The 24,354-nt window shown below is 38.0% G+C and overlaps 2 protein-coding genes across 27 annotated transcripts in view; both read left to right on the top strand.

Annotated features, from left to right (window-relative positions):
- Positions 1-17,055, top strand: part of Scai (suppressor of cancer cell invasion) — a 147,382-nt gene extending 130,327 nt beyond the window's left edge. For all 5 annotated transcript variants that reach the window (XM_078048199.1, XM_078048203.1, XM_078048201.1 and 2 more), the window contains one exon: positions 3,064-17,055. In XM_078048199.1, the coding sequence (XP_077904325.1) occupies positions 3,064-3,210 (147 nt within the window). In that variant the 3' untranslated portion in view covers positions 3,211-17,055. The remainder of the gene's footprint in view (positions 1-3,063) is intronic.
- Positions 17,056-18,194: 1,139 nt separating this feature from the next.
- The window catches only part of Golga1 (golgin A1), a 57,291-nt gene continuing 51,131 nt past the window's right edge, over positions 18,195-24,354 (top strand). For 4 of the 22 annotated variants that reach the window (XM_040286314.2, XM_040286315.2, XM_021723534.3 and 1 more), the window contains exons 1-3: positions 18,248-18,394; positions 19,158-19,233; positions 20,352-20,646. In XM_040286314.2, coding sequence (XP_040142248.2) covers positions 20,512-20,646 — 135 coding nt within the window. In that variant the 5' untranslated portion in view covers positions 18,248-18,394; positions 19,158-19,233; positions 20,352-20,511. Of the gene's footprint in view, positions 18,215-18,247; positions 18,510-18,675; positions 18,758-18,781; positions 18,963-19,157; positions 19,234-20,351; positions 20,647-24,354 lie in introns of those variants that run through there. The other 18 variants (XM_040286320.2, XM_040286316.2, XM_040286308.2 and 15 more) reach the window with 17 other exon arrangements.

Genomic DNA, 24,354 nt, shown 5'->3' with positions numbered 1-24,354 from the left:
GCAAATTCAAAGCCAGCCTCAGCTGTTGAGTTAGGTCCTGACAACTTAGTAAGACCCTGTTTCAAAAAACAAAGAGGACTGCGGATGTGGCTCAGTGGTTAAGCAGGGTCTGCTTATGTTGTTTTCCCCACTAGTTGTAGGTCTTGTATACCTGGTTCTTTATACATCTACAAATATTGTAATATAGCACAGAAAATAGACAATGTGAATTTATTCTGTAAGGGGGGTCGGGCGGAACATCGGAGGGAGAGACCACACAAGAGACTTACTTCATGCAATTGGCAAAAGGGGATTTATTGGGGATCCATTCCAGCGCGCTGGGACTCTGTGCCCACTCAAGAAGGGAGAGCAGCCCAGAGCCCAGAGAAAAGGTCAAGCAGAGCTTAAGTACACTTTTTGGAGAGGTCGTTGGGCTTTGCATACATCAAAACAAATCATCATGAGGCGCGGGGAAATTGAACAACAACTCTGAGACGTGATTGGCACATTCGGGCGAGGGTGATTGGTCATTGGTAAGCGGGTTACACATTCAAACTGATTGGTTCCGGCCCTGTGACAACTGCACAGGGCCCTAGGCTAAATGGCCAGTAGGGCGTTGTTTTAACTATCTCAGGAATCTGGGTGTAACAGAGGAACTTAATACCTGATCTTTTACATTCAAGCTTTCCAGCTTAGAAACTTTACCCTTTCATTTCATTCATTTTGTGTGACTAGGAATTGACCCAGGGACACTTTACTCCTGAGCTACATCCCCAGTTTTTTCTTTATTTTTTAATTTTTACATAAATTTTTTGTACTGAGGATTTAACCCAGGGGTGCTATAGTGCTGAGCCACATCCCTTTATATATTTTATTTTGAGATAGGATCTTGCTACATTTCTGAGGCTGACTTGAATGTGCCATGCTCCCACCTCATCCTCCCCGTCTCTAGGATTTCAGGCGAGCATCGTCGCAGCTGGATGAACATTGTGAATTTTGTAATATTGAATTCTGGATTTTGTTGTCTTCCTTTAAAAATTATTGGAGAAACTAGGTGTGGTGGGATACACCTGTAATCTCTATGACTCAGGAGGATGAGGGAGGAGGATCACAAGTTCAAGGCCAGCCTCAGCAACTTAGTGAGTTGCTTAGGAAGGCCCCAAGTACCATAGTGAGAACCTGTCTCAAAATATTAAATAAAGGGCTAGGGATGTGGTTCAGTGGTTAGGTGCCCATGGGTTCAATGCCCAGTACCCAAATAAATAAATAGATAAATAGACTATTTAGACTTTATTCTGGCAGGAATTATTTTAGTTGTGAATTTCTTTCATCTTTTGCAGCTACTATTAAGTTTTTACAGGTGGATTTAGAGTAGACTTCTTAAGCCTAACAGGCATCATTCTTTTCTTTCCGTTTTTTTTAAACTATTTTTTAAAAATTTTTAATTTGTTCTTTTTAGTTATACATGACAATAGAATGTATTTTTACATATCATACATACATGGAGTATAACTTCCCATTTTAGGGGTTGTACATGATGTGGAGTTATACTAGATGTGTATTTATATATAAACATAGGAAGGTTTGGTCCAATTCATTCTACTGTCTTTCCCATTCCCATCCCTCCTCCCTTCCCCCCCCCCCACTATCTTCTAGAGGCATCATTCTTTTGGGGTCTCGTTATACATTAGCAAATATTTTGTACTCTGAAAGATGTTTAGTAACTCAGACATCATCTTGCTGTGAGCTGAGAGAATTGTTCAACTTATTGTCCTGTAGCAGTTCTTGACTTTTTTGTTTTCTTTTTAAAGTTTTGAAGCATTACAATTTTCTATTCTTCATATTATTTGTGTAGTAAAGTAATGTTGGCTTTGTCATGTTATAAGTAAATCCTATAAGGAGAGAGAGAGAGAGAGAGAGAAGTGACATTTAATATGTGAATTGTCATGTGAGATACTTGGAAAAGTAGTCACTTATTTCTTTAGGAAATTGTAAATATATGGCAGAATAGTCTGTAGAATTACCAAGTGAAGAAAACTTCCAAGCAAGAATTACCTGATTCTTGAAATGGTCTTTTTGCTTCCATGTCAAGCTTTTTCAGTTTTATTTCTTTTCTGCCTGCTTTTCTTCCCCCCAACTTTTCTTCACCTTTGTATATATCTGCTTATCTCCTTTCTTCACTCCCTTTCCTTTCCTTTTCTTTCTTGCTTTTTTTTTTTTTTTTTTTTTGAGAAAAAGGAAAAAGTTTATTGCTTTGCTAGCAAAGGAGAAACACAGAGGAATCTATCCCAAAGGTGTGGTTTTGCCCATCATCAGGAAAAGCAATTTTCACTCCCTTTTCTAGTATCTTATAAATCTCATCCAATTTTCATTGCATCAATATTTATTTTTATGAGGAGTACATCAGTGTTTACTTACACTGATTAAATCTATCTTCTAAGATACAGCCCTAAATTTTCAAATTCTGGTTATGGGGCAGTTCTAATCTATTTTGCCCTATTATCTCAAACAAAATACCCTTAAAACCTGAAGCTTTATACTGACCCCAGATTATATCCTCCTGTATCTTCCTTTTTCTCTCAGTAGCTCCCAGCCCTTCTGTCAAGTCATCCATTTCTGAAATCTTATTTTTGACATCTCCCTCTCCTATAATTAGTTACCAAGGCCCATTAAGGTTATTTAATGGGTGTTTCTCTTGACTTTTCCCATTTTGATTTCCTGTCATCTATCTATTCATCCATTGAACAAAAACTTGTTGAAATTCTATATGTGCTAGGATTTTCCCCTCAGCAAGAAGGAAAGACAGTTTCCATATGACATAGAACATCGTGCCTAGCAACCCATTCTTCAGCAAACGTTTGTGAAAAAACTAAGTAAATATATTGTTAAATCATGTGAAGTTATAATGTTTAGAGTTCTAAATGGTCAAATGTTAGTAATTCAATATGTTCAACAAACATATTTCTAGAAATAACCATACCATAGAGAAAAACAAATATCAGGCTACTTCTTAATACTGTATACCTTTTGCATATAATTTTCTTCTAATAAATAAAAAGCTTGACTTTTCTCTTTGCCTACCAGGAAACACGAAATTATCCAGAATCATATCCACAACTGCCAAGAGATGAAACAGTGGAGAATCCTCATCTCCAGAAGCACATTTTGGAATTAGCATCCATTCTGGATGTTCGAAATGTCTTCTTTGAAAATACCATAGATGACTATTAAAACCATCTTGTTGAAACAATTTTTCATTTTTCCACAGATTTTAAATGGTGCAGTTTTCTAATGTGATGACAGACACATAGTGTGTTACTTAGTTTTTATTTTTTAATTTAGGACCACCATTTTAAAAGGAAATAAAAATAAAATGTTCAAACTTTTAGGGCAACTGTTTTAAAATGCAATCTTTCAAGTCTTTTAGAAAATCACTTAATCTTGTAATTTTTATGTTTTGGTTTTGATGTATGGATACTTACTCAAATAGTCACTGTTCTCACTCTGAGAAGAGTAAATTGTTTATTTTTGTATAATGAGAAAAATCCAACTCCTGTACCTGGACCTTAAATGTCCAGATTTTAAAAACATATAATTATTCATAATGATGAAACTGGCCAGCATGGACTACTAATAATCAAGATAAGAGTCCTTCCATAATATATCTTTTCATTCCAAGTTAATAGGTAGAAAAATATTGACTTTTTTGAAGCATGATTAAGACAGTTCTTGAAATCATTGAATTCTTTTAAATACTGTCAAATTTTCAGAAATGGTGTAGGGTTGATTTTCCTCTGAAAGCTGTGTCTTAGACTTGAGATAATATTACTTGGGAATATCTGAGTACTGTGTTGAGATTTTTTTTTTTTTTTTACATATTTTGATTTCTTTGTAGTCTTTGAATGCTGGAAATGAAAGGGAAAACAGCTTTTAAACATTTCAGTCAAAAAATCAGGTTGTTGATTTTATAATACAAGTCTCCAGTTGGAATTGTATTTAAATACTTAGTTCATGAGCTCATGTTTAAAAACTGACTGGCTGTGGTTGTGACTCAGTGACAGTTTCTAATTTCTTTGTATAGTTCAAATGTATGAAACTTCAAAGTCAGAGATACTATTATTTTTAGTGAGGGGTAACTGGTTGTTTATGAAAATTAAATTATAAATTGATTTTTGCATTGAAATTTTGGAAATAAGATTTGTTTAAACTCCTTGTATTTACTTTATATTCATGCAAATGTTTTATTCTTATTTTAAATGGGACTCAATGTATAATGTAAAATTTTTGTGTTTTCATTCCTTTTATCCCCTCATAATTTCACCAGCACTAGCTGTGAAGGTTTTTTCTCTTCCTTTGATTATGCAGTATTTATATTAAGAAATCTGTGAATCAAAAGACCTTCTTCTTAATTCTCTGTATGGTTTCACAGTCTACCTTTGGCTGTCCCAGGGGAAATTAGTGATTGCTTTTCATACCTTTTTCCTATGTCCATAGGGAAATTTTACTGTAATATTTTTAACATGGTTTTCATTTCTGGCCAATAATTTTGGGCCTGTTTCCCCATACCTGCTCCACTTTACTGATTTTTCCATGTGAAGTCTTAATGTGATTGTTCTTCGGTTTAGGGACTTTAGGGTGCTTTGTTTACCTTTTTGTTCTTTCAAGCAGTATTTCAGAATGCTTGGGAAAAGTTATCTTAGAATGTGATTTCTTTGGCTGGTGTGTTGTTTTTCATTTTCAGGTAGACTGCTTTCCTTTTGTTTCAGTACCTTAGTATATGTCATAGAATTCCTTTCATAACTGTTTACCGAACCACAACAGTAGTCACGAGTTGACTGGCCTCTTGTTCCAAATCCCCGGAACTTATATACCACTTATATTTCTACCAACACACATTTTCCTGATTCTCTAGTGTTTAAAATAATTTTCATTGTCCTAAGCCGTATCCTCACCAGCTAAGTATAAGGAATACTGGTCTGAGAACCAGGAGATCTTAGTTCTGATCCTAACTTTCCCAGTAACTGGCATTATGCCCTTTGACAAATGTGTTCATGTCTCTTCCTTTTACCAATCTCCCACATACAATGGAGGGAGTGACCCAAGGTCCTTTGCAGCTCCATGACTCTACCATTTGGATTCTTGGTTCCAAAATTATTGATTTCCCTACCCTCACTACCAGGGAAAATGCTTTGTTTTTTAGCACACACAGCATTCTTTTCTAGATCATATTTATTGAAACTCTGTTCAAGTAAAAACCTGGATTCCAGTTAGCTATTTTAGAGACCAGTTTGGAGAGAGACTGTCTTGAAGAAAGTAGCTGTCATGATTAGAAACCTGTCCACCTTAGGAAGCACAACAGGGATTTAGATAATGACATGGCCCTTTAAGCTAATAGTAATGTAATTCCTTACTGGTAGGCAGAGATCTAAAATGGTATGAAGGGATCTTGAATCTTTAAGGAGAGCAAAACTGCCATAGAAAATTCTAAGCTATTGTTTCATTCATGCCTTCATGAAAATTGTATATTATGCAACTAGATTTATTATACATTCCAGATTTTCTTCTGGGCTCTGGCGAAACAATATCCTTTTTCTTCATGACGTTCACATTCTCACAGAGAAGTCAGGCAATAAACCTAAATAAAATTTTTGTTAGCAAGTGATAAGTAGGATGAAGAAAATTTATATCATGGGAAGGGAAATCTTTGTTTGTTTATTGAGAGAATATCTGTGTTTAAAAGAGAGACTAGGGTAAGCATCATTAGAGAATGGGGTGTCTGTACAAACACTTCATATTCTGTCTTTACTTTTTATTATGGAAGTTTTATACAAGAGATTAACGATTCCTTCTTGTGCCCTCTGCCTGGCCTCTACGTTTTAAAGCGTTAATCAAGGAAGAAGAAATGTAGAAGGACAATCACCTAATGGGCTCAGTGTGACAATGCCAGTGAATTTTGTGTTTTAATTGCTTCCCACCTATCTTTATAAAAATCTTAAGCTCTATTTATTTAATTGTAGAAGTCATAAAAATTTAAATATTGGAACCAACAGCAGAGCAAAGCAATGGGAAACCACTTCCTTTCAAATTGCACAAACTCCCTGGAGATTCTGATACAGTCTCTAGTCTCTCTTAAAAAATGATCTTAACAAATTAGCAAAAAATTGCAAGCAGTCCATTTATAAACAAAACAAAATGAAGCATAATGAAATTTTCTCTTTATCTGATTTTTTTCCCCTTAACCCAGGGGTGCTTTTACCACTGAGCTATATTCCCAGTCCTTTTTGTTTATTGGTTTTTTGTTTGTTTTTTATTTGAGACAGGGTCTCCCTAAGTTACTTAGGACCTCACTAAGTTGCTGAAGCTGGCCTTGAACTTGTGATCCTCCTGTCCCAGCCTCCCAAGCCCTGGGATTACAAGCATATGCCAACCACACCCAGCTTCTTTATCTGTATATTATTTCTAAAGTTGGTAAAGCAACCATCTTCCCTGTTTTATGGAAAAGAAAGCTGAAATCCAAAAATCTATCTGATTCATAATGATAGAACTAGAGTTCTCCTAGTCTCAGCCCATCTTCCCAATAGCTCAGACTCTTTTCTATAATGAACAAGAAAGTAGTTATTAGAGATTTATATTTTGACACAAAGGGTTTTGGTACTTTTTTTAAAAAACTGTATCAGACTTGAAAACAGTGAGTTAGTCCAAACAAATTTTTGTTTATTAATTATAAAAATCAGCTATTTTATCTTTGATTTCATCCAGGATGTACTATTTGTATGTTTGTGTTTTTCTCCCTAGAAAGTGGTGCTCTCCAAATCTCTCAAAGCACAGAATTCATTGTGTCCTTTATATTTTTACCAAGCTAAACCATTTTGAGAGTATAGAAACAAAGTGCAATCCAATTCTGATATAGGATCTGATCCACCCTCCATTTGTGGCTATTGCCATTCATTTTCTTTGTGCAATAGAATTCCCTGACACAAATTACTTGGTAATTGTGCTCAATTTAATTAAAGTAAAGGGAAAAGTGACAAATCAAATTTGTACATCAATTATGGAGCTTTATATTCTTCTTAGTTTAATCTCTGACCTTTGTGATTTAATAATTTTATGTCTCTGAGGAGTGGTTTGGATCCAGTTGAAAAAAATCTTGTACTCAGTTATCCATGGAGACTTGTAATCAGCCTAATCTCCAGAGAACATTCTGGACTGGAAATATAGTAAAGTGCCAAGGTCTGCAAACTTGGCCACTGACAGTAATTCAGAATCACCCACCCACCCCATGTGAGTAAAAGACTTGATATGAATATGAATGCTTTTAGTTCTCCTGGTGATGTTTTGGGTGTTTATGTTCTTGTGTGTTTATCTGGAAAATATAGAGTATTTACGTTGAGGGCTCTATTTTGACTTATTTATTTGAAATTCTTATTTTTTATGGCATGTGTATATTTTTGTGATGCTAAATGCAATCCCTGTGTATGCTTTTTGTACATACATGTACATATCTGTAAATATATTGGTATGCAATTATGTAGTATGTGTATATTATACACCCATACCCATTGTGGGCTGAATTTATTTAAGTTCTATGAGGACATCCTAGTGGCATTGTTCATGCTGCTGTAATTAAGTTGTGGCTGGATCTCATTCACAAGCCTCTATTTTGAGGGGCTTGTGTTGGGATAAAATGAGCTCATTTGGAGTTGAAATTAGGATATGAAGATCTTAACAGAAAGCTGGACATGCTTAGCTTTAAAATAATCTGTAAACTTCCACTTAAGTGGATGTTAAATTAATGATATGACCCTAAAAAACATTCATATGTGAACTGCAACACCAGCAGGTTCCTAAGTTGTATTACTCTTTTATTTACTTGACCATATTTATCATTACTGAATAGTAAACTGTTATGTTGGGAATTCATGTAGGGGCTATGGAAAAAATTTTACTTTGGCACATTTTTAAATAGGTAAGAAATTGCCTTTTAAGTGAGGGAAATATGTTCCTACTTGTCTTTTCAATACCTGATACTAAATTTTAAATTTGTATTGTTTTCATTAATATGCCTCGTTTTATATGTCTCTGTGAGGCAAAAAGGTGGGGGGCATTGGCTAAGGAAGGCCTAACCTAGGTGGGTAAGAGTTCATGAGTAACAGGAGGCTGTTAATCTGTATATTTGCAGCAGCTATGATTACTTTAGTCATGTCTTGGCATTTCTAACTATAGATTTTTCGTATTGGAATTGCATTTCAAAGATGAGTGTGGTCATCTGAGAAAATGCTCCCAATGAATAGAATGCCTCCAGATGTATGGCTGAGTCTCCATGAGACCACTTGTGTTCTGCAATCTGACCATATATTCACACATGAAGTAGAGCTCTTAAAATTAGGTGCATAATACTAGGGCCTTCAAACCTCTACCAAGGATGATAAGATTGAGGCCCATAAAATCATAGAAAATAAATGAAGTGCCAATTTGTGAATCTATGGGCTATTGCAGAGGGTCAATGTTGGGTTACTCCTGTCTTCAGTTGATGTGTTTATTTGCATGAATGAATGTAAGAGATGTTTAATATACACTTGAATACATTCACTGCAGAAATTAAGTAGAAGTTATTTTTGCATGAAAAAAATACAACTGCAAAGCAATGTTTGACCCCATTCACATTAGATTAAAGTTCAAAATTAGTTCGGGAGTCAATTTTACCACCCCAAAGTGTTACATTTGCCTCCTTATCATATTTTTAATTAAACATTCCCTATTCACAACACTTTTCAATTATAGTATTAAGTTTAAAATACAATTATTATAGTCTTAAATATGAAAACTAATGATGTATTATTTCTGAGAAATCAGTGAAAATGCCCATAGACTCTAATGTTTTGCTGTTTTAGTAACCAAATAATTTTTTTTGCAGTTGGAGAGTAATAGCAGAGCAAATAATACGCTACTTAAAATTCATGGAACTGTCTCAGGCTCAATGTGGACATTAATTTAAGAACAATGGTAATTAAAAAAAAAAAAGTGCTGTAGGTAAAACTGAAATTGCAGATAGGACCTCTGACCCCACAGTTATAAAGCCAGTAACTTTTCAGTTGAGTAAGATAGAGTTGCCAAGAAACCCAGGCCCTTTCTACATTCTCCTACACTCGTACACGTTGACACTCCGTACATACAGTGGGTACCCCTTAACTTTAAAAACAATCACAAAGTAAAAAGTGATTCACTTTTCTCAAACTAGAATTTCAAGATGTAACATTATACTATGTCCTAGCTTTACTGAGTTTTGAAAAGACTTATTTAAACATGCCTTCTAATTCTATTTAAGGGAAAATAATTGATGTGTGAATACAATTGAAGGAAGGGTATCAGGATGATACAGGGGATATGTGTTTGATCAGGTAAAGATAAATGTATCAAATTAAATATAACTAATTTGTTGGTGCCACAGATATATTTTCTTTGGAATTCTGTAAATACGAAATATTTTCTAAAGCTAAAGTTAATATTTTCCCTTTTTGGTTTGTTATAGGGAGCCGCTTCAGAAAACACTCTTAAGTCTGAATTCAAATCAATAAGAGCTTAGCTTTATTCACCTGGCCAGGGACTGTCACCCACCTATAGAGATGAAGCTCTGTGGGAGTACAGCTCTTGTAACAGGTTTTTTTAATAGAAGGCAGCAAAATGGAGTCTTATATCTATCTATGACTGTTCTTGCTTTATAATTGTCTTACCTCATTTATCAAAATCCTATATCTCTAATCTATATTTTTTACTAATCTATAACCTATACTTTGCAGTCTTATTAATTGTATTCATCAGTTCACACCACAACATTCCCCACTGGTTTTATGGGACTAAATCAAATCATTGATATTCTAAGTTTCAGTTTTAACTAAGTTTACCAAGTCATAATGATATTTTTTTTAGGACCAGCAGTTTATTTTTTTTTTAATTTTTTTTTTAAGAGAGAGTGAGAGAGGAGAGAGAGAATTTTTAATATTTATTTTTTAGTTCTTGGCGGACACAACATCTTTGTTGGTATGTGGTGCTGAGGATCGAACCCGGACCGAACACATGCCAGGCGAGCGCGCTACCACTTGAGCCACATCCCCAGCCCCATGGACCAGCAGTTTAATCTTTAGAAACCGGGCTTCCTGTCTTTTTAGAAGTGTGTGCAGCGTGCATGTCTGAAAGTGAAACAGAAAAGAAAGTAAAAATATTGTTTATTGTCAGGTGTCTTCAGGTGGATTTTTTGTCTGAGTTGTCTCATGGCAGTTGGAGTGGTCAAGGTAACTGGAAAGGGTCTGTGCCAGCAAGGCTCTAAGGTAGATGGATGATGGCTCCGGGCTGGAACGGCTGAGTGAGGGTCTCTCTTGAAACGGGCTGCCGGCATGCCTTTGCTAAAGCCTGAGTCTTTTGGGACTTAAGAAGTGAGGGGTTACTTATTTTAGTTAGTTTTTTTATATATATTATATATATAAAGTCTATATATAATATAAGTCCCATTTAATTTTAAAGACTTTAGATAAATTTTGAGTTATCTTAGCTATGAAAGCTGGTACCACAGAAATATTGGGCCATATTGGACCCCATGGCTATTGGGAGGCCAAATCGGGCAACTATCACCTAAATAAGTGTCCACATATATCAGTAAATATTTATAACCATACTGTCTAGGTTTTACTTCAGTGAAGTTTATTTTTCATCTTTTTCCTGGTATTTCTCTTTGTAGTCTGGTTCCTGTAAATTGGCTTACCTTTGGGTTAGGATTTACTTGAGCCTGGCACCTGGAAGAAACTTGTCTTGTTAATTGAGTTAACTTAGGGATATAGAAGTCTTTTTGTAACACTTTAGTTACCTATGTGGGTTTCTTGATATAATTGTTCAATTAATAGTTTTTCCAATGTCTCTGGAATCAAGATCTTTTTGTCCAGTAGAATCTTCCATCCATTTTGGTCCTCATAACTTTTAAGGTTTTTCCTAGGATTTCTTTTTCCCCATATACATGGGGGAAGTGGGTAACAAATGGTTAGGCAGCAACACAGGCAAAATCCATAAAGTCCCCATTGGTTTTAAAGCCATCTCTTTAGTTGTCTTGTTGGCAAAGGAGTTCCTTTTTGTCTCTGTAGTCTCCATTCTGGTGGCCTCTGCAATGTATGATAGCCACTTTTTCTGGTAACCAGAGGGCTTTTAGCAAAGCTAGTATCTCCTTCAGCATGTTTGATATCTTTCTCTCCTGAAGTTAGTAGTCTTCTCTTTTTATAGAGAGCTCCATGTACATGAACAGTAGCAAAAGCATATCTTCTGTCAGTATAGACATTAACGGTCTTTCCTTTGCCAGGCCTGAGAAACTGGGTAAGTGCAATTACTTCTGTTTTTTTGGGCAGAAGTTTTATGTCCCAGAGGTTGAGCCCAGATAATTTCATTTAAAGTAATTATAGTTGCCCCCAACATACCTGATTTAATTTTGGATGTAGCTGCTGCCATCAGAGTAGAGTGTCTTATCTGGATGTGGCCAAGGTGTGTCTATCAGGTCCGGCCAGACATTCTGGGGTGACTCCAAGATTTCCTGGCAGTTGTGCAGCGGCTCAGAGGGACCATCGTCAGGAAGCTGAGGTTTTTAGGAATTTTATTCTGGGCTAGTCTAGAAGAAGGGCCTGGTATTGGGTGACATGAGCATTGGAGAGCCAGCGCTCTAGAGGGCTCCAGAGTAAGGTCTCCACAGCATGTGGGGTTATCACCTGTAAACCTTGCCCCAGTGTAAGCTTATCTGCTTCCTTAACCCGGATTGCTATGGCAGCGATGGCTCGGAGGCAGTTTGGCCATCCAGCCGCAACATAGTATGGTCCTTTGGATAAGTATGCCACTGAACGTTTCCATGGCCCCAATGTCTGAGTAAAAACCCCTTTTGTTTTTCTCTGACTTCATGTACAAACAGTTGGAATGGTTTTAGAACATCTGGGAGGGCCAATGCAGGTGCAGAGACTAGGGCTTGCTTCAGTTTGTCAAATGCCTCTTGTTCTTTCTCAGTCCATGTCAAAGAGTCCTCTTTTCTTCATGTACTAACATACAGGGGCTGAGCTGGTTTGGCAATACCCAGTGGCCCCGAGGAGCTCTCGCATCTGACGCTTAGTCTTAGGGCGAGGAATCTGCATGATTGCTTTAATTCTGCCTGTGACAGAGTCCTTTTTCCTTTTTCTAGGTTGTAGCCCAAGTAGGTGGCTATTGAGGAGCATAATTGGGCCTTTTTTGTTGACACCTGTGTACCCCAAGGTTTTTAAGGTTTTTAACAAGTCTCTGGTGGCCTGTTCACCAGTGGAGTATGGGTGTCTTCTGCTAAGTGCAGGTATTTTTTCCCCAATGGGACAAGTATATATACTAGTTTTGGGCCCTTTAAATGACAGGTTGACTGTGCCTTTTTGGAAAGAAATGATGGCTTGCAATTTTTGCAGAAAGTTTCTGCCCAATAGTGGTTAGGGGCATTTTGGCATTACAAGGAATGAGTGTGTTATTGTCCCTTCTTTCAAGTCAGTTCTCATTAGAAATTGGCCCTTCAGTTTCTATTCCTGGGGGCTGTTGTCATTTAGGGAGTGGAGCCCTTAGGGGTTATTGTTCAGGAGCTCAGATCTCGAAACTCTGACAGCCATCACCAAGACTCTTGTCAGCCTTTTGGTTTGTTTTTCTTGGGGGGGGGGGGTGTGTCTCTACTATTGCAGACCCTTTGGCTATTTCCACCAATTTTGACAGCATCTTTCCCTCAAATCCTTCCTGTCTCTGTAACTTTCTCCTAATATCTGGGGCCGATTAAGTCACAAAAGCAGTATTAATAGCCCTTTTATTCTCTGGAGCTTCTGGGTCTACTGGTGCCTGCACATGACAAGCCTCAAGAAGGCACTCCAGGAAAGCAGCCGGGGGCTCATCTGGTCCTTAAATTGTCTTGCTTACCTTTGCCAAATTGGTGGGTTTTCTAGCGGTTGCTTTGGTGTCTCTTAGTGGAGCCTGGCAGTACTGGTTGGTTACCTCCTCACCTGTCCAATCGGGGTGAACTGAAAGGAAAATGAATTCCTCGTGAGGATCATCAGAGAGTTAGCCATCAACACCGAGAGTAGTTTTTGGCTTTTCTTCTGATTTTAACAGGGAAATCACTAGTAGAAAAAGAAATATATATTTTCATATTCTCACCCACACCCACCCACCCCCACATATATATATATAATGGGAAGGCCTAAGCATCGAGGGGGAACTCGGTGCTTGAGGGGCAGAGGGATCTGGAGAAGGAAGATCCAGGTCCTTGGAGCTCTTTTGCAGAACCTGTGTCTTTGGGGAGGAAGGTTTTGATTTTCTTAGCTGTTCCTGAAAACAAAATCTTAACTATCTTGGCTCCTCTAAGAAGATTTCAATCCAAACCTGTATACAGGGTAACTGATATGGATGGCCAGGCCGCCCGGAGATGACTCTATGAGCTTGATAGGCGGTGGAGAGGTCAGTGGTCCCTTCTGGGGGCCATCTGACTTTTAAGGTTGGCCAGTATAATCAAAATTTTCTGAGAAAGGAAGCATTACATGATGTTACAACATATAATTAGTTGTTCTCTTTGAAAACTCTTTAAATTTAAAGTTAGACAAATAAACATTTAAGGGGTGTACAACATGAATATGAAGTGGACTGATTTTGACCAATAATGAGACACACAACAGACAAGGCGCTATAAAAAAAAACTAATTGATCTGGGGTTTTTAACCCCAGATGGGCCAGTGAACAGCTTCTCAACACTGCCCTGGACTGGGAAATATGTGCTGCATCCAGCCTTCCCTGATGTCCCCAGACTGTGGATCCACACAAACCAAGTTTCAACTTTCAAGCTTACCTTTCCCAGGAGAACTAAGTCACAAGTGCAAATCGCAAGTGCTCTCAATAGTCAGTTTGCAGGTTTGGCAGGAGCCGATGGGGAGGGGACCTCAGAGGCCTTCCCCAGGTTGTCTCCAGCTCACTGGGTTCTCCTGGGTGTTTCTTAGTGTTCTCCTATGAGAAATATCTCTTTCATCCTGGACAAGCCCCCAGAATATTATGTACAGCCGCTTCCAAAAACACTCTTAGGTCTGAATTCAAATCAATGAGGGCTTAGCTTTTTCATCTGGCCAGGGATGTCACCAACCCATAGAGACTGAAGCTCTGTGGGAGAACAGCTTTCATTTCAGTTTCTCAGAAACTGCTCTTGTAATGGTTTTTGTTTGTTTGTTTAAGAAGGCAGCAAAATGGAGTCTTAGGCCTATCTGTGACAGTTCTTGCTTTATAATTGTCTTATCTCACTTATCAAAATCTTATATCTATAATCTATATTTTTTACTAGTCTATAACCTATAACTTACATTCTTATTGATTGTATGTATCAGTTCACACCACAACAGGTTCAGTGTAATATTGACTTGAGACTTCCATTTTGAAATTATCACTTAATCACTAATTGAAGCACCATTTCTTAATTTTAAAATCTTTCTATTGCTTTCTTTGTGGTTTTAAAACTTATTTTAAAAGTAGACTAGGCAGTGTGATTTTCTGAAACATTTGAATGGTAGATTCAGAGTTTTTTAATGAGTATGTATATTACATTACACACTACAGATTCACTGAGTCAAGCCTAAATTTGGTCCTAGACAGACTATAAAGAGGGAGTGTTTTTCCTATTTTAGTGGACAATTTCAGTCTATATCCTAAGACAATCATCTTTTCAGGTATAATATTGTTTAAAATGAAACATGGGTAACTTCAGGTTTCAGATTTTTGCTCTTCTCACAGGCTTATGGAGTGAACATTAATAGGCTGGGTTATTATATCACTTTCCCAGTGAGGTTAGAAATTATGGTTAGCCTTCTTACAGGTAGGCAGTGAAAGGTATTTACATGTTATATTTATCACTAATATTATTTTATCATCTGAAACTTGAGAATGTCCACTTGTCCCTGATTCAAAATTGAAGGTTTTGTTTTGTTTTGTTTTGGTATTAGGGATTAAACCCAGGGGCACTTTACCACTGAGCCCTCTTTATTTTGAGACAGAGTCTTGCTAAGTTGCTAGGGCTGGCCTTAAATTTTGATCTTGCCTCAGCCTTCTGAATCGCTGGTATTACAGGTATAAATATTATATCATAAATTGAATCATAAATTTTCTTTAAACACCAAATGAATATAAATAAGCATTGTAAAATCTGAAGTGATTTATGATATGATAATCCCCAAGTATTTCTAAATCACAGAAATAACCACTGTATTTTTTCAAAAATTTATTCCCACCTTCCTGCATATGCTATTGATGTTTTTTTTTCTAAATTTAACATACCCAGTGTGATATGTTAAAAATCCCCAGGAAAACTGTGCTTTTAGTGTTGTAGTGCAATAAGAATTTTTATTCCTGTTTCTTGAAGGATTCTCTTATTATATCATTAAAGTTACCTTGTAATAGTTCAGTAATGTAATTTAGAACTTGATTTTCATGACTTTATAGTTGTCTGGATGCATTCCTTTTACCACATAGACCCTACCACTAGCTTTCCAATTTTTTATTTTTAATAAACCTTGCTGTTCAACTATCAAAGTGTCTTATGTTTTTCAGGATTCTTCCAGTTGAGGTAGAAGAGCTTAGATAATAAGAAACACGGATACAATGTCCTTACTTTTTCATAGTAGAGCTTATTAGTGAAGGAATTTGTCCAACTAGGGTATCTTTATTTGTATAGCACCAGTATAAATAGGACTTGCATTCATCATTAAACCAGATTAAACAGTTATAATTTTTTTAGTTTGCTGTAAAGAATATTATAATTTCAGGCCACTTATTTTCTCTGAGCAGTTCACATTGTAAAATTAAGTATCCTTTTTCTTTATTCAAAGCATTACTAAAGGTTAATTTAACCAAGTAGGAGAACAAGTTTTGTTTTTGTTTTCACAGAAAATAATGGTGAACCTATTGTCTACACTTTGAATATTAGAGAGAAATGCATTTGTTTAAATCATAGCAGAAATTACATTTGGAGGATATACTTAACTTGATTTTCTAGTGGTGTGAAATACTTTTTAAAAAATTGTGCTTGTCTGTTAACTGAAATGTTATAGAATTGTAACACTATAAGGATTAGAGTTCTATCTATTAGCTCTCCTCAAGAGATTGAAGCACAATAATTGTCACGTAACAAACTTTATCCAAGTGCTGCTAATCTTATCGTGCAAATAATCAAGCTATTTGGTTGCCTATCTAGCTATTCACTGTAGTCCTTAAGAGTTAGTCTTGTTGTTCATTTGTATTAAAATTTGGGTATTGTAGGTTAATACTCTAGAACAAAATCCATCAACTCAGCTCTGTTAGAGGCAAATTGTTTGGATTCATTAGTTTTTAATGTGTGTTATTAGTAGAGTACATTTTGAAGGGGCTATTCACCAATGACTAAGGGGGAAATTATATTGTCAATATCATTTGACTTAAACATTTGTGGTGTTGTCAAGTCTTGTCTGATGGTGTTTCTAAATTGTTTAAGCCATATGTTCTCTGTAAACAAGGATTTTTGTTTTGTTTTGTTCATTTCCAGCAGCCTTTTTCTGCGTTGTCTGTTACAGTTAATACTTCATAGATTTTAGAAATTGAGAAGTTTTTAAAGCATTTCATTTTCTTGAGTTCACTTTTGGCTCTTGTATGATATGTGATTTGTCTAAAAGATAGCAAGCCTTTCACTACTTTACTAAATGAATTTAAAAGTAAACACTGTGATTCTGCAGAGCAGATTCCATAGGCTTTCCCATGTTTTTTCCTTTCATACAGTGTCTATCTACCACTTGGAGGGAGGGCACTTAAATATTAGAGGATGGAAAGTTAAACATTGTTGTTTTTATGTTTTATTAATAACAGAACTACAGAATATTTGATTTTTGTTGTCAGTGTATTAAAGAAATTTTTGCATTGATAAATGTTCTTTAGGAATGTGATTACATTCATCAGGTGTGAACTCTTGTAAATGAATTTTGTATCTTGAATCCACGTATATATTAAGTGTATCATCAATATAAAAATAAACATTATTTGCTTAAAGTTTTGTGTACTTCTCCAGTTTTGTTGATTATTTAAGTGCTAAACTGTTAGGGTTGCTTCCTTTAGATGACTCCTCAGATGCTTTGAACTATCTTAGGGTTGTGGATTCCATGCTTATTCTAGTTATCTTTTGCATCCTAATTTTTTTTTTTTTTTGAGGCCTTTTCCTGGTGGTCAGAACTGGGACTAGGGCAAGGGTATTTAATTTAATTTTTTTTTTTTTTTTGAACCAAGTGATTGGCACATGCCTGTAATTCCAGGGAGGCTAAGACAGGATTGCAGGTTGGAAGGCAGCCTCAGCAATTTAGGAGGCTATAATCAATTAGTGAGACCCTACCTCAAAATAAATTTTTAAAATGTGCTGGGGATGTAGTTCCGTGGAAAACTACCCTTGGGTTCAAACCCCTGTTCCAGAAATCAATCCATCGATCAATTAATCAACCTGTTGGAACTTGCACTGGTGTTGGGTCTGGGCCAGGACCAAAGTTCCTTAAACGCGCAGCGTCTAACTCGGCTTTGAGGAATCTGGAGACCTGCCTTAGGGTACTAAATTCGCAGTGACTTTCAACAAGGCAGTTTTTATGCTTTGGGCTTTTGTCCTCTTATATAAAGAGGCAGCCCATTGGTGAATAGTCACCGCCCTGTAAATAACAAGCCGTGTATCAGAGTGCATACACACTAGGGGAAGGTTCTGAAACCTTTCGATTGTACATCCTGTGTGTGCTGGGTTGTGACATAAAACGTACAATCGACGGGATGTCGAGACGCTGAAGTTAGAAGAAGGATCACAAAGCGCAAGGCGCAGTTTTAGTTTCTGCGGGCACAGGTTTTCCAGACTGCCTACTTGCGGCTGCATAGGGGGTTAGTGGGACCGGGGCGCAGACTGGCGCCCGGCCGCACCGCGTGGCCAAGGCCGGGGGTCTGTCCAGCAGGGCCCGTGGCACCGACAGCACGGGGCTCCTCCCACTTAGCCCTCTCCGCACCATCCATTTAAAGAAAAGAAAAAGAAACAGCGAGCGGCCTAAGCGAGCCGGTCAACAAGTGCGGGTCTGGAGTCTCGCTGACGTGGCTAGTGCGCATCAGGAAGCGCCCGGCGCGCCACCGGTGCCCTCCGACCGTTCTGGCCAACAGCCGCCGGCGGCTTCGCAAGGCCGCGGAGGTGAGCACTGGCGCATGCGCGCGGCAGGCCAACCCCACGCAGCACTTCCGGCGCGCTGGGGGACGTGCGGTTCCGGGTCGCTGCTCGGCTCACCGGCCGGCGGTGGGGGCTGGTGACGCGGGAGGCCGCTCGCGAGAGGCCCCGGAGGCGGGGCTCTGCCAGCTGCCCAAAGAGCGGCAGGTGCGCGGGCCGGGGCCCCGGGGACGCGAGCAGCCCCAATTCTCCCGGTGGCCTTGGTGTCCCCAAATCGGCCTTGCCGGGGTTTCCCGGGACCCAAGCCGGGGGGCGGTGCCAGGTGCTGTAAGGGGCAGGGTGGGAGCGCAGGCGGGCTGCCCCGGCCTGGGAGTCCGGTGCCTAGGGTTCCGGGATTCCTCCCTGCGCGACCGAGATGAGCCAGCGCTCTCTAGGGCCGAGTTTCCCTGCTGTCAAATGGAAGAGGTGTTGGTTCCTTCCCTTTGACAGTCAAGCAAGGGCGTGGCCGGAGGGGGACTGAGGGAGAGGGAGCCAAACTGCCTTGGCTGGTACCTCCAGACGTCAGTAAAGGTCCTACCTGTCTTTTACTCAACTTTGCCTTTCTTTTGCTCAGAAACTGCCTCAGTACGAATCCTGCCAGGGTCTGGCCAGCTAAAGAGTGTCTGTTTCAGCGTCAGCTGAGAAATAAATGCCGGCTCTGGGAAACCTTAATCTCATCAAGTTGTTTTGCCTAGGGCCCCCAAGGAGCAGAGAATTTAGGCATATGTCTTTTGCGGTGAGCAGTTCCGTCCTTTGTAACTGTGAGGCAAATCACAATTCATAGGGACAGAGGTGAGGGATGGCAGTCAACTGAGTGTTGAGGTAGTGACAAGTTTTCTTCCCCCACTTAATCTTCCCTTCCTCTCTTCTCCATTTCTCTTCCCATCCTCATCTCCACCCACCATTTTGGTCTTCTATTTGGAATATCCAGCCCACTTTAGGTTTGTCTTCATGCAGGACAGAATGCATCGACCTCCAGGCTGTTTTAAATCTCGTAGATAAGCCAGGTGAGTAAGTGATTTACAGACATTTAAGGTGAAGTTTTTGAGGATTTTTTTTTTTATTGTTGGTCGTTCAAAACATTACACAGTTCTTAATACTTTTTACAGACTTGATGATCTGAAGTGGTAAGAAGTCTTTTGAAGATCTTAGAGCAGAGTTTAAATATCTTCCAAAAAACATGGAAAGTTAAGGCCGAAACCTGAATGTTAATATTTTATACACCATTGGAGGATATTTTTTGTATCTCTTGTTAAATATGGTGTCAGGTACACTGAAAAAGAAAAGAGATTGTGTGGGGTTTGGGAGTGCATGCCTATAACCCTGCGGCCCAGAAGACTGAGAAGGGATTATTTCAAGTTCCAGGCCAGCCTCATCAATTTAATGAGACCCTGTCTCAAAATAAAAAATAAAAAGAACTGGAGATGAAACTCAGTGGTAAAGTGCCCCTGGGTTAGATACCCTGGGCAGGGGTGGGGAGTGGGAATTAAGATTTGAGGTAATTTTATCATACTTAAAGAAATAGTATTTCCAGGAATAGTTAAAGGCTATCAGATACCTGATATGTGGTTTTCTGGCTTGCCTGATTTTTTTTCTAGGTTATGATTTTTTTTCTGGAAACAGCTGATTGCAAACCATCCTGAAACATTAGAATATTACCTAATATTACCTAGAATTTCCTCATATTGAGTTACATGTTTGTGCCATCAACTTCAAAAGGGGAAAAAGCACTCACCACTGATTACACTTATTGAGACAAGGATTCAAAATCATTAATTTATGATTTTGTGATGTTAACCTGTCAAATTTTACTGTGTCATAGGCCACTGCCAACATGGTATAATTTTTAAAAAAAAGGGTTAGAAAGGTTGAGGTTTGTAAGTCAGGTTCTGTGTTCAAATACCAGCCCTGTCAGCCTTTGGCAGGTTCCTTCACCTCTTTGAAACTGGATTTCCTTATCAGTATGTCAAGCACCTGAGTGATTTTTAAATGTTTAGTAATTGTGTTCTACTAAGTATACATTTAAGTTTTTAAACTTAATTTTTAAACCTGAAGCTTAACATAGCTCAAATGTGAAATCTTTCCTATGTTTGACTTATAGATATCTCTTTCATCTGATTTGTAGATACTGTGTTGCCATATGCCTTTGACCCACATTTAAGTTGGAATGCAGCTAGTTTGGATGTCTGAAACTTTTTAGGCACCTTTGTCTGAATCCTGGTTATTGAAAACTATTGTGGTAGTTCAAAAACTGGTCATCTGTGCAGGATAGCCACATAGCAAAAATGTTTGCAAAACTAAAGAAGAAAATTGCAGAAGAGACTGCTGTCACTCAGAGGCCAGGAGGTGCTACAAGGATCCCACGGTCAGTGAGCAAGGAATCAGTAGCCTCTATGGGAGCTGACTCAGGAGATGACTTTGTAAGTATCTTCTCTAGCTTTGAATATTTGGTGCAGTATCTTTTTTTTTTTTTTTTTTGGTACTGGGGATTTAACTCATTAAAGGGGCGCTTTACCACTGAGCTACATCCCTAGTCCTTTTTACTTTTATTTTTATTTCAAGACAAAGTCTTACTAAGTTGCTCAGGGTCTCCTTAAGTTGTTGAGGCTGGTCTCAAAAACTTCCAATCCTCCTGCCTCAGCCTCCTGAGTTGTTGCTATTATAAGCATACACCCCCATGCCTGGCTTCAAAACAGTTTAAAAATAATGTTGCACTGAATCCTTCCAACATGTATTTTTTTATTGCATGATTCATCTATTTTGTAGTTTATAGCTGTTTAAAAACCTGATTATATATCTGGTTCTATACTTAAGATACCTTTTTATTAGTGTTGGTTTGTTGATATTAAGGTAGCTTTCTTTTTTCTTATTTTTCAGTGAATCCCTTTCCATATTCTGTACATTGTCCTTTTGTACTGCTTTTCTATCTGTATAGTTTGTGCATCTTCTTTTACATTCGGTCTGTCAAAATGTCTGAGCCTGTATTCTATGCAGGTATATATATACTTTGTCATTGTTGCTTTAACGAGGCCTGCAAATTATGCCTGAGTGCACTATTTTTTGGGAATATTTATGGAAAGATGGCACTTATGAATATAGTATGTCATGTTGTTTGTAAAGTACCTTTGGTTTAATAAGATTTTTAAAAATGAGGATGTTGCTATATTAGAGAAATATGCTGAAGATCAAAATGTTATGTTTGACATTTGACAGGATCCTTGTAAGTTATATGACTTTAAAAAGGATTTTATAGGGGCTGGGGTTGTGGCTCAGTGGTAGAGCGCTTGCCTAGCATGTGTGAGGCACTGGGTTCGATTCTCAGCACTACATAAAAATAAATAAAGGACCATCAACAACGAATAAAATATTTTTTTAAAAAGTATTTTAATGCTTGATATATATATAAAAGGATGTATACAGTGTACATATAAAGCATAAAGCAGGTTGGATCCCTAGCACCATAAAGAAAAGATAAAGCATAATGTGTATATGATGTATGAAGCAAGTAAATCTGTCACCCATCCAAAGAAATAGAACATTATCAGTGTTTACATGCTACTCCCCATTTCCCATAACCACTACATTTTGTTTTTAATTCCCATACTAATTAATATATTGTAACAGATACATATGTATTCATAAACAATTTTGTGTTTGTGTGGTCCTGGGGACTGAACCCAGGAGTGCTCTATTACTGAGCTATATCCCTAGCCCCTCCTTTTTATTTTTTTAAGACAGTGTTGCTAAGTTGTCGAGGCTTATCTCAAACTTGTGATCCTCTTGTCTCAGCCTCCCAAATCACTGGAATTTCAGGCATCCACCACCATGACCTATAGTTTATTATTTAATACTGCTTATTTTTGAACTTTTTAAAGATGGTATACCATAGTCTTCTTGGACTTACTTTTCATTTAGCTCAACATGTTTCCAAAATTCATCTGTGTGGCTTGAAGCTGTGGTTCATTTGTTTTTACTGCTATTTATTTTATAAGATTATTGCATTTGAAAAGGCCACAGTTTATTTCTATCTTCTCCCAGTGGTAGACATTTGTGTTGTTTCTATAGTCAGATGACTCTTCCTTCGTTCTTCCGCTGCCTGAATCCCTGGTCAGATTGCATGAGAGAAGCTATTAGGTTATTGCAGTAGAGCAATAAGATTAAATGATAAGAATGTTATTCACCCCTGTATTTAACATTAAATATAAGTGAAAATTTGATCACCAGGCTAAATGATATAGATTTTGTTGGTTTGTTTTACAGTGTTGGGGATTGAACTCAGGACCTTGCACATGCTAAGCAGATTCTTCTACCCCTGTGTTACCTCTCCACCTCTCTGAAAAATGTGGTTTAAATGCTGAGTTCACAGCAGAAGGACCTGCTTTCCCCTCATTCTGACATACTAAATCAAATCTCTCATCTAGAATGTGTTCCAGACATAGAAACTGACCTGAATGCAAGGAATACTTTGCTTTGAGACTTTTTGAGTAACCTTTTTGAACTTAACTACATATATAATGTCATCCTCACTCCCTGTATCCAGACCTTTATATCCAACTGCATTTATTTCTCCAAACAGATGCCTTCCATATGGTATCTGACATTCTGAATGAACAATTGAATTTGATAATTCCATCTCCATCCTACCAACTCACCACCAGGAGGCCCTAAATGCTTTTTAGACTCTTTTCTCCTTTCACTTCTTGATATCTAATCAGTCAAATATTTTGTTTTCCATTTCCCAAATATCTCTCAAATTTAACCTCTCTATGCCTCTGCAAGTCTACTTTATTTCAGGATGATTTTCTTTCTTGGGGAAACATGTCAGTCTCCAATAGCTCCCAAAATGATCTCTCTAAAAGCTGATCTGTTCATCTCTTGATGCTTAAAACTTGGTGGCTTCCTTATTTTCAGGATGAAGTACCAATTCGTTATCATTATTCCATATGGTATCTGATTTCAGATGGTATCAATTATTGTCTTTAAATGATAAACTGCCAGGACTGGAGTTGTGGCTCAGAGGTAGAGCGCTCGCCTAGCATGCCTGAAGCACTGGGTTCGATTCTCAGCACCACATAAAAATAAAATAAAGATATTGTGTCCACCTATAACTAGAAAATAAACATATTTAAAAAATGATAAACTGCCATGTTTTTTCACAGCTAACCCAACCCAGTTAATCTCGCTCAGCTTTCTTACACCCCATGCTGGAGCCATACTGAATCTATTGAGCTTCCTGGAATGGCTCGCATTACTTTCTGCCTACCAGTGTTTGCCTATACTGTTCACTCCTTCTGGAAAGTCTTCTATCTCCCCTTTTACTCTTGGATTCCTCTGACAGATTCTGCAGCCTTCAAGACTTAGCTCACATGTTACTCATGGAGGCCTCCTCAACCCTGCCCTCTCTTATCCCGACCCCTCACCCTTCTAGATGAGTCTGGTGCCTCACCTTCTGCTTATCTCTGTGGAAGTACCTGTTATACTACATTAGTAGTAACAATTTGGTTGTAGGTCTCTGCTGCTAAAACTGGGAGCTTCATGAGAGGCAATAAAATGAAGCTCTTAGGAACTCAGATCAGATGTAGAGTCAGACCTGAATGTGGTTCTCTACTATATCATCATTGTGTGATTGTGGACAAATTACTTCATTTTTCTATACTGTACTTTCCACATCTGTAAAATGGAGATAGGTCCCAGTGACTTGGGAGGTTGAAGCAGGAGAATCAAAAGTTTAAGGCCAGCTTCAGCGATTTGGCAAGGCCCTGTCTCAAAATAAAATTTTCAAAAAGGAGCTGGGGATGTAGCTTGATGGTAGAGAGTGCCCCTGACTTCAATCCCTGATACCACAAAAAAAAAAAAAAAAAAAAAAGTTGGGGGATAATACCTGTATCTGTCTTTATTAAAGTATTATGTCAGGGGTTCCACAATCACCCCAAGTTCCATTATTCATTAGAAGGACTCACAGAACTCAATGGTGTAGTTTCTTGCAGTGAAAGGATGGAAAGCACAATCAGCAGAGGGTGAAGGTGCATGGGGAAGAGCTGGGGGCCAAGCACAGTTCCAACTGCTGTGAAGTACAGAGAATATGCTTAATTCCCCGAGCAGTGACTTATGACAATGAGGTAAAATGG

The sequence above is a fragment of the Ictidomys tridecemlineatus genome, chromosome 4, assembly GCF_052094955.1.
Source record: "Ictidomys tridecemlineatus isolate mIctTri1 chromosome 4, mIctTri1.hap1, whole genome shotgun sequence".
Taxonomy (NCBI): domain Eukaryota; kingdom Metazoa; phylum Chordata; class Mammalia; order Rodentia; family Sciuridae; genus Ictidomys; species Ictidomys tridecemlineatus.
The sequence above is the reverse complement of the archived record's forward strand: the minus strand, read 5'-3'. Positions and strand labels throughout refer to the sequence as shown.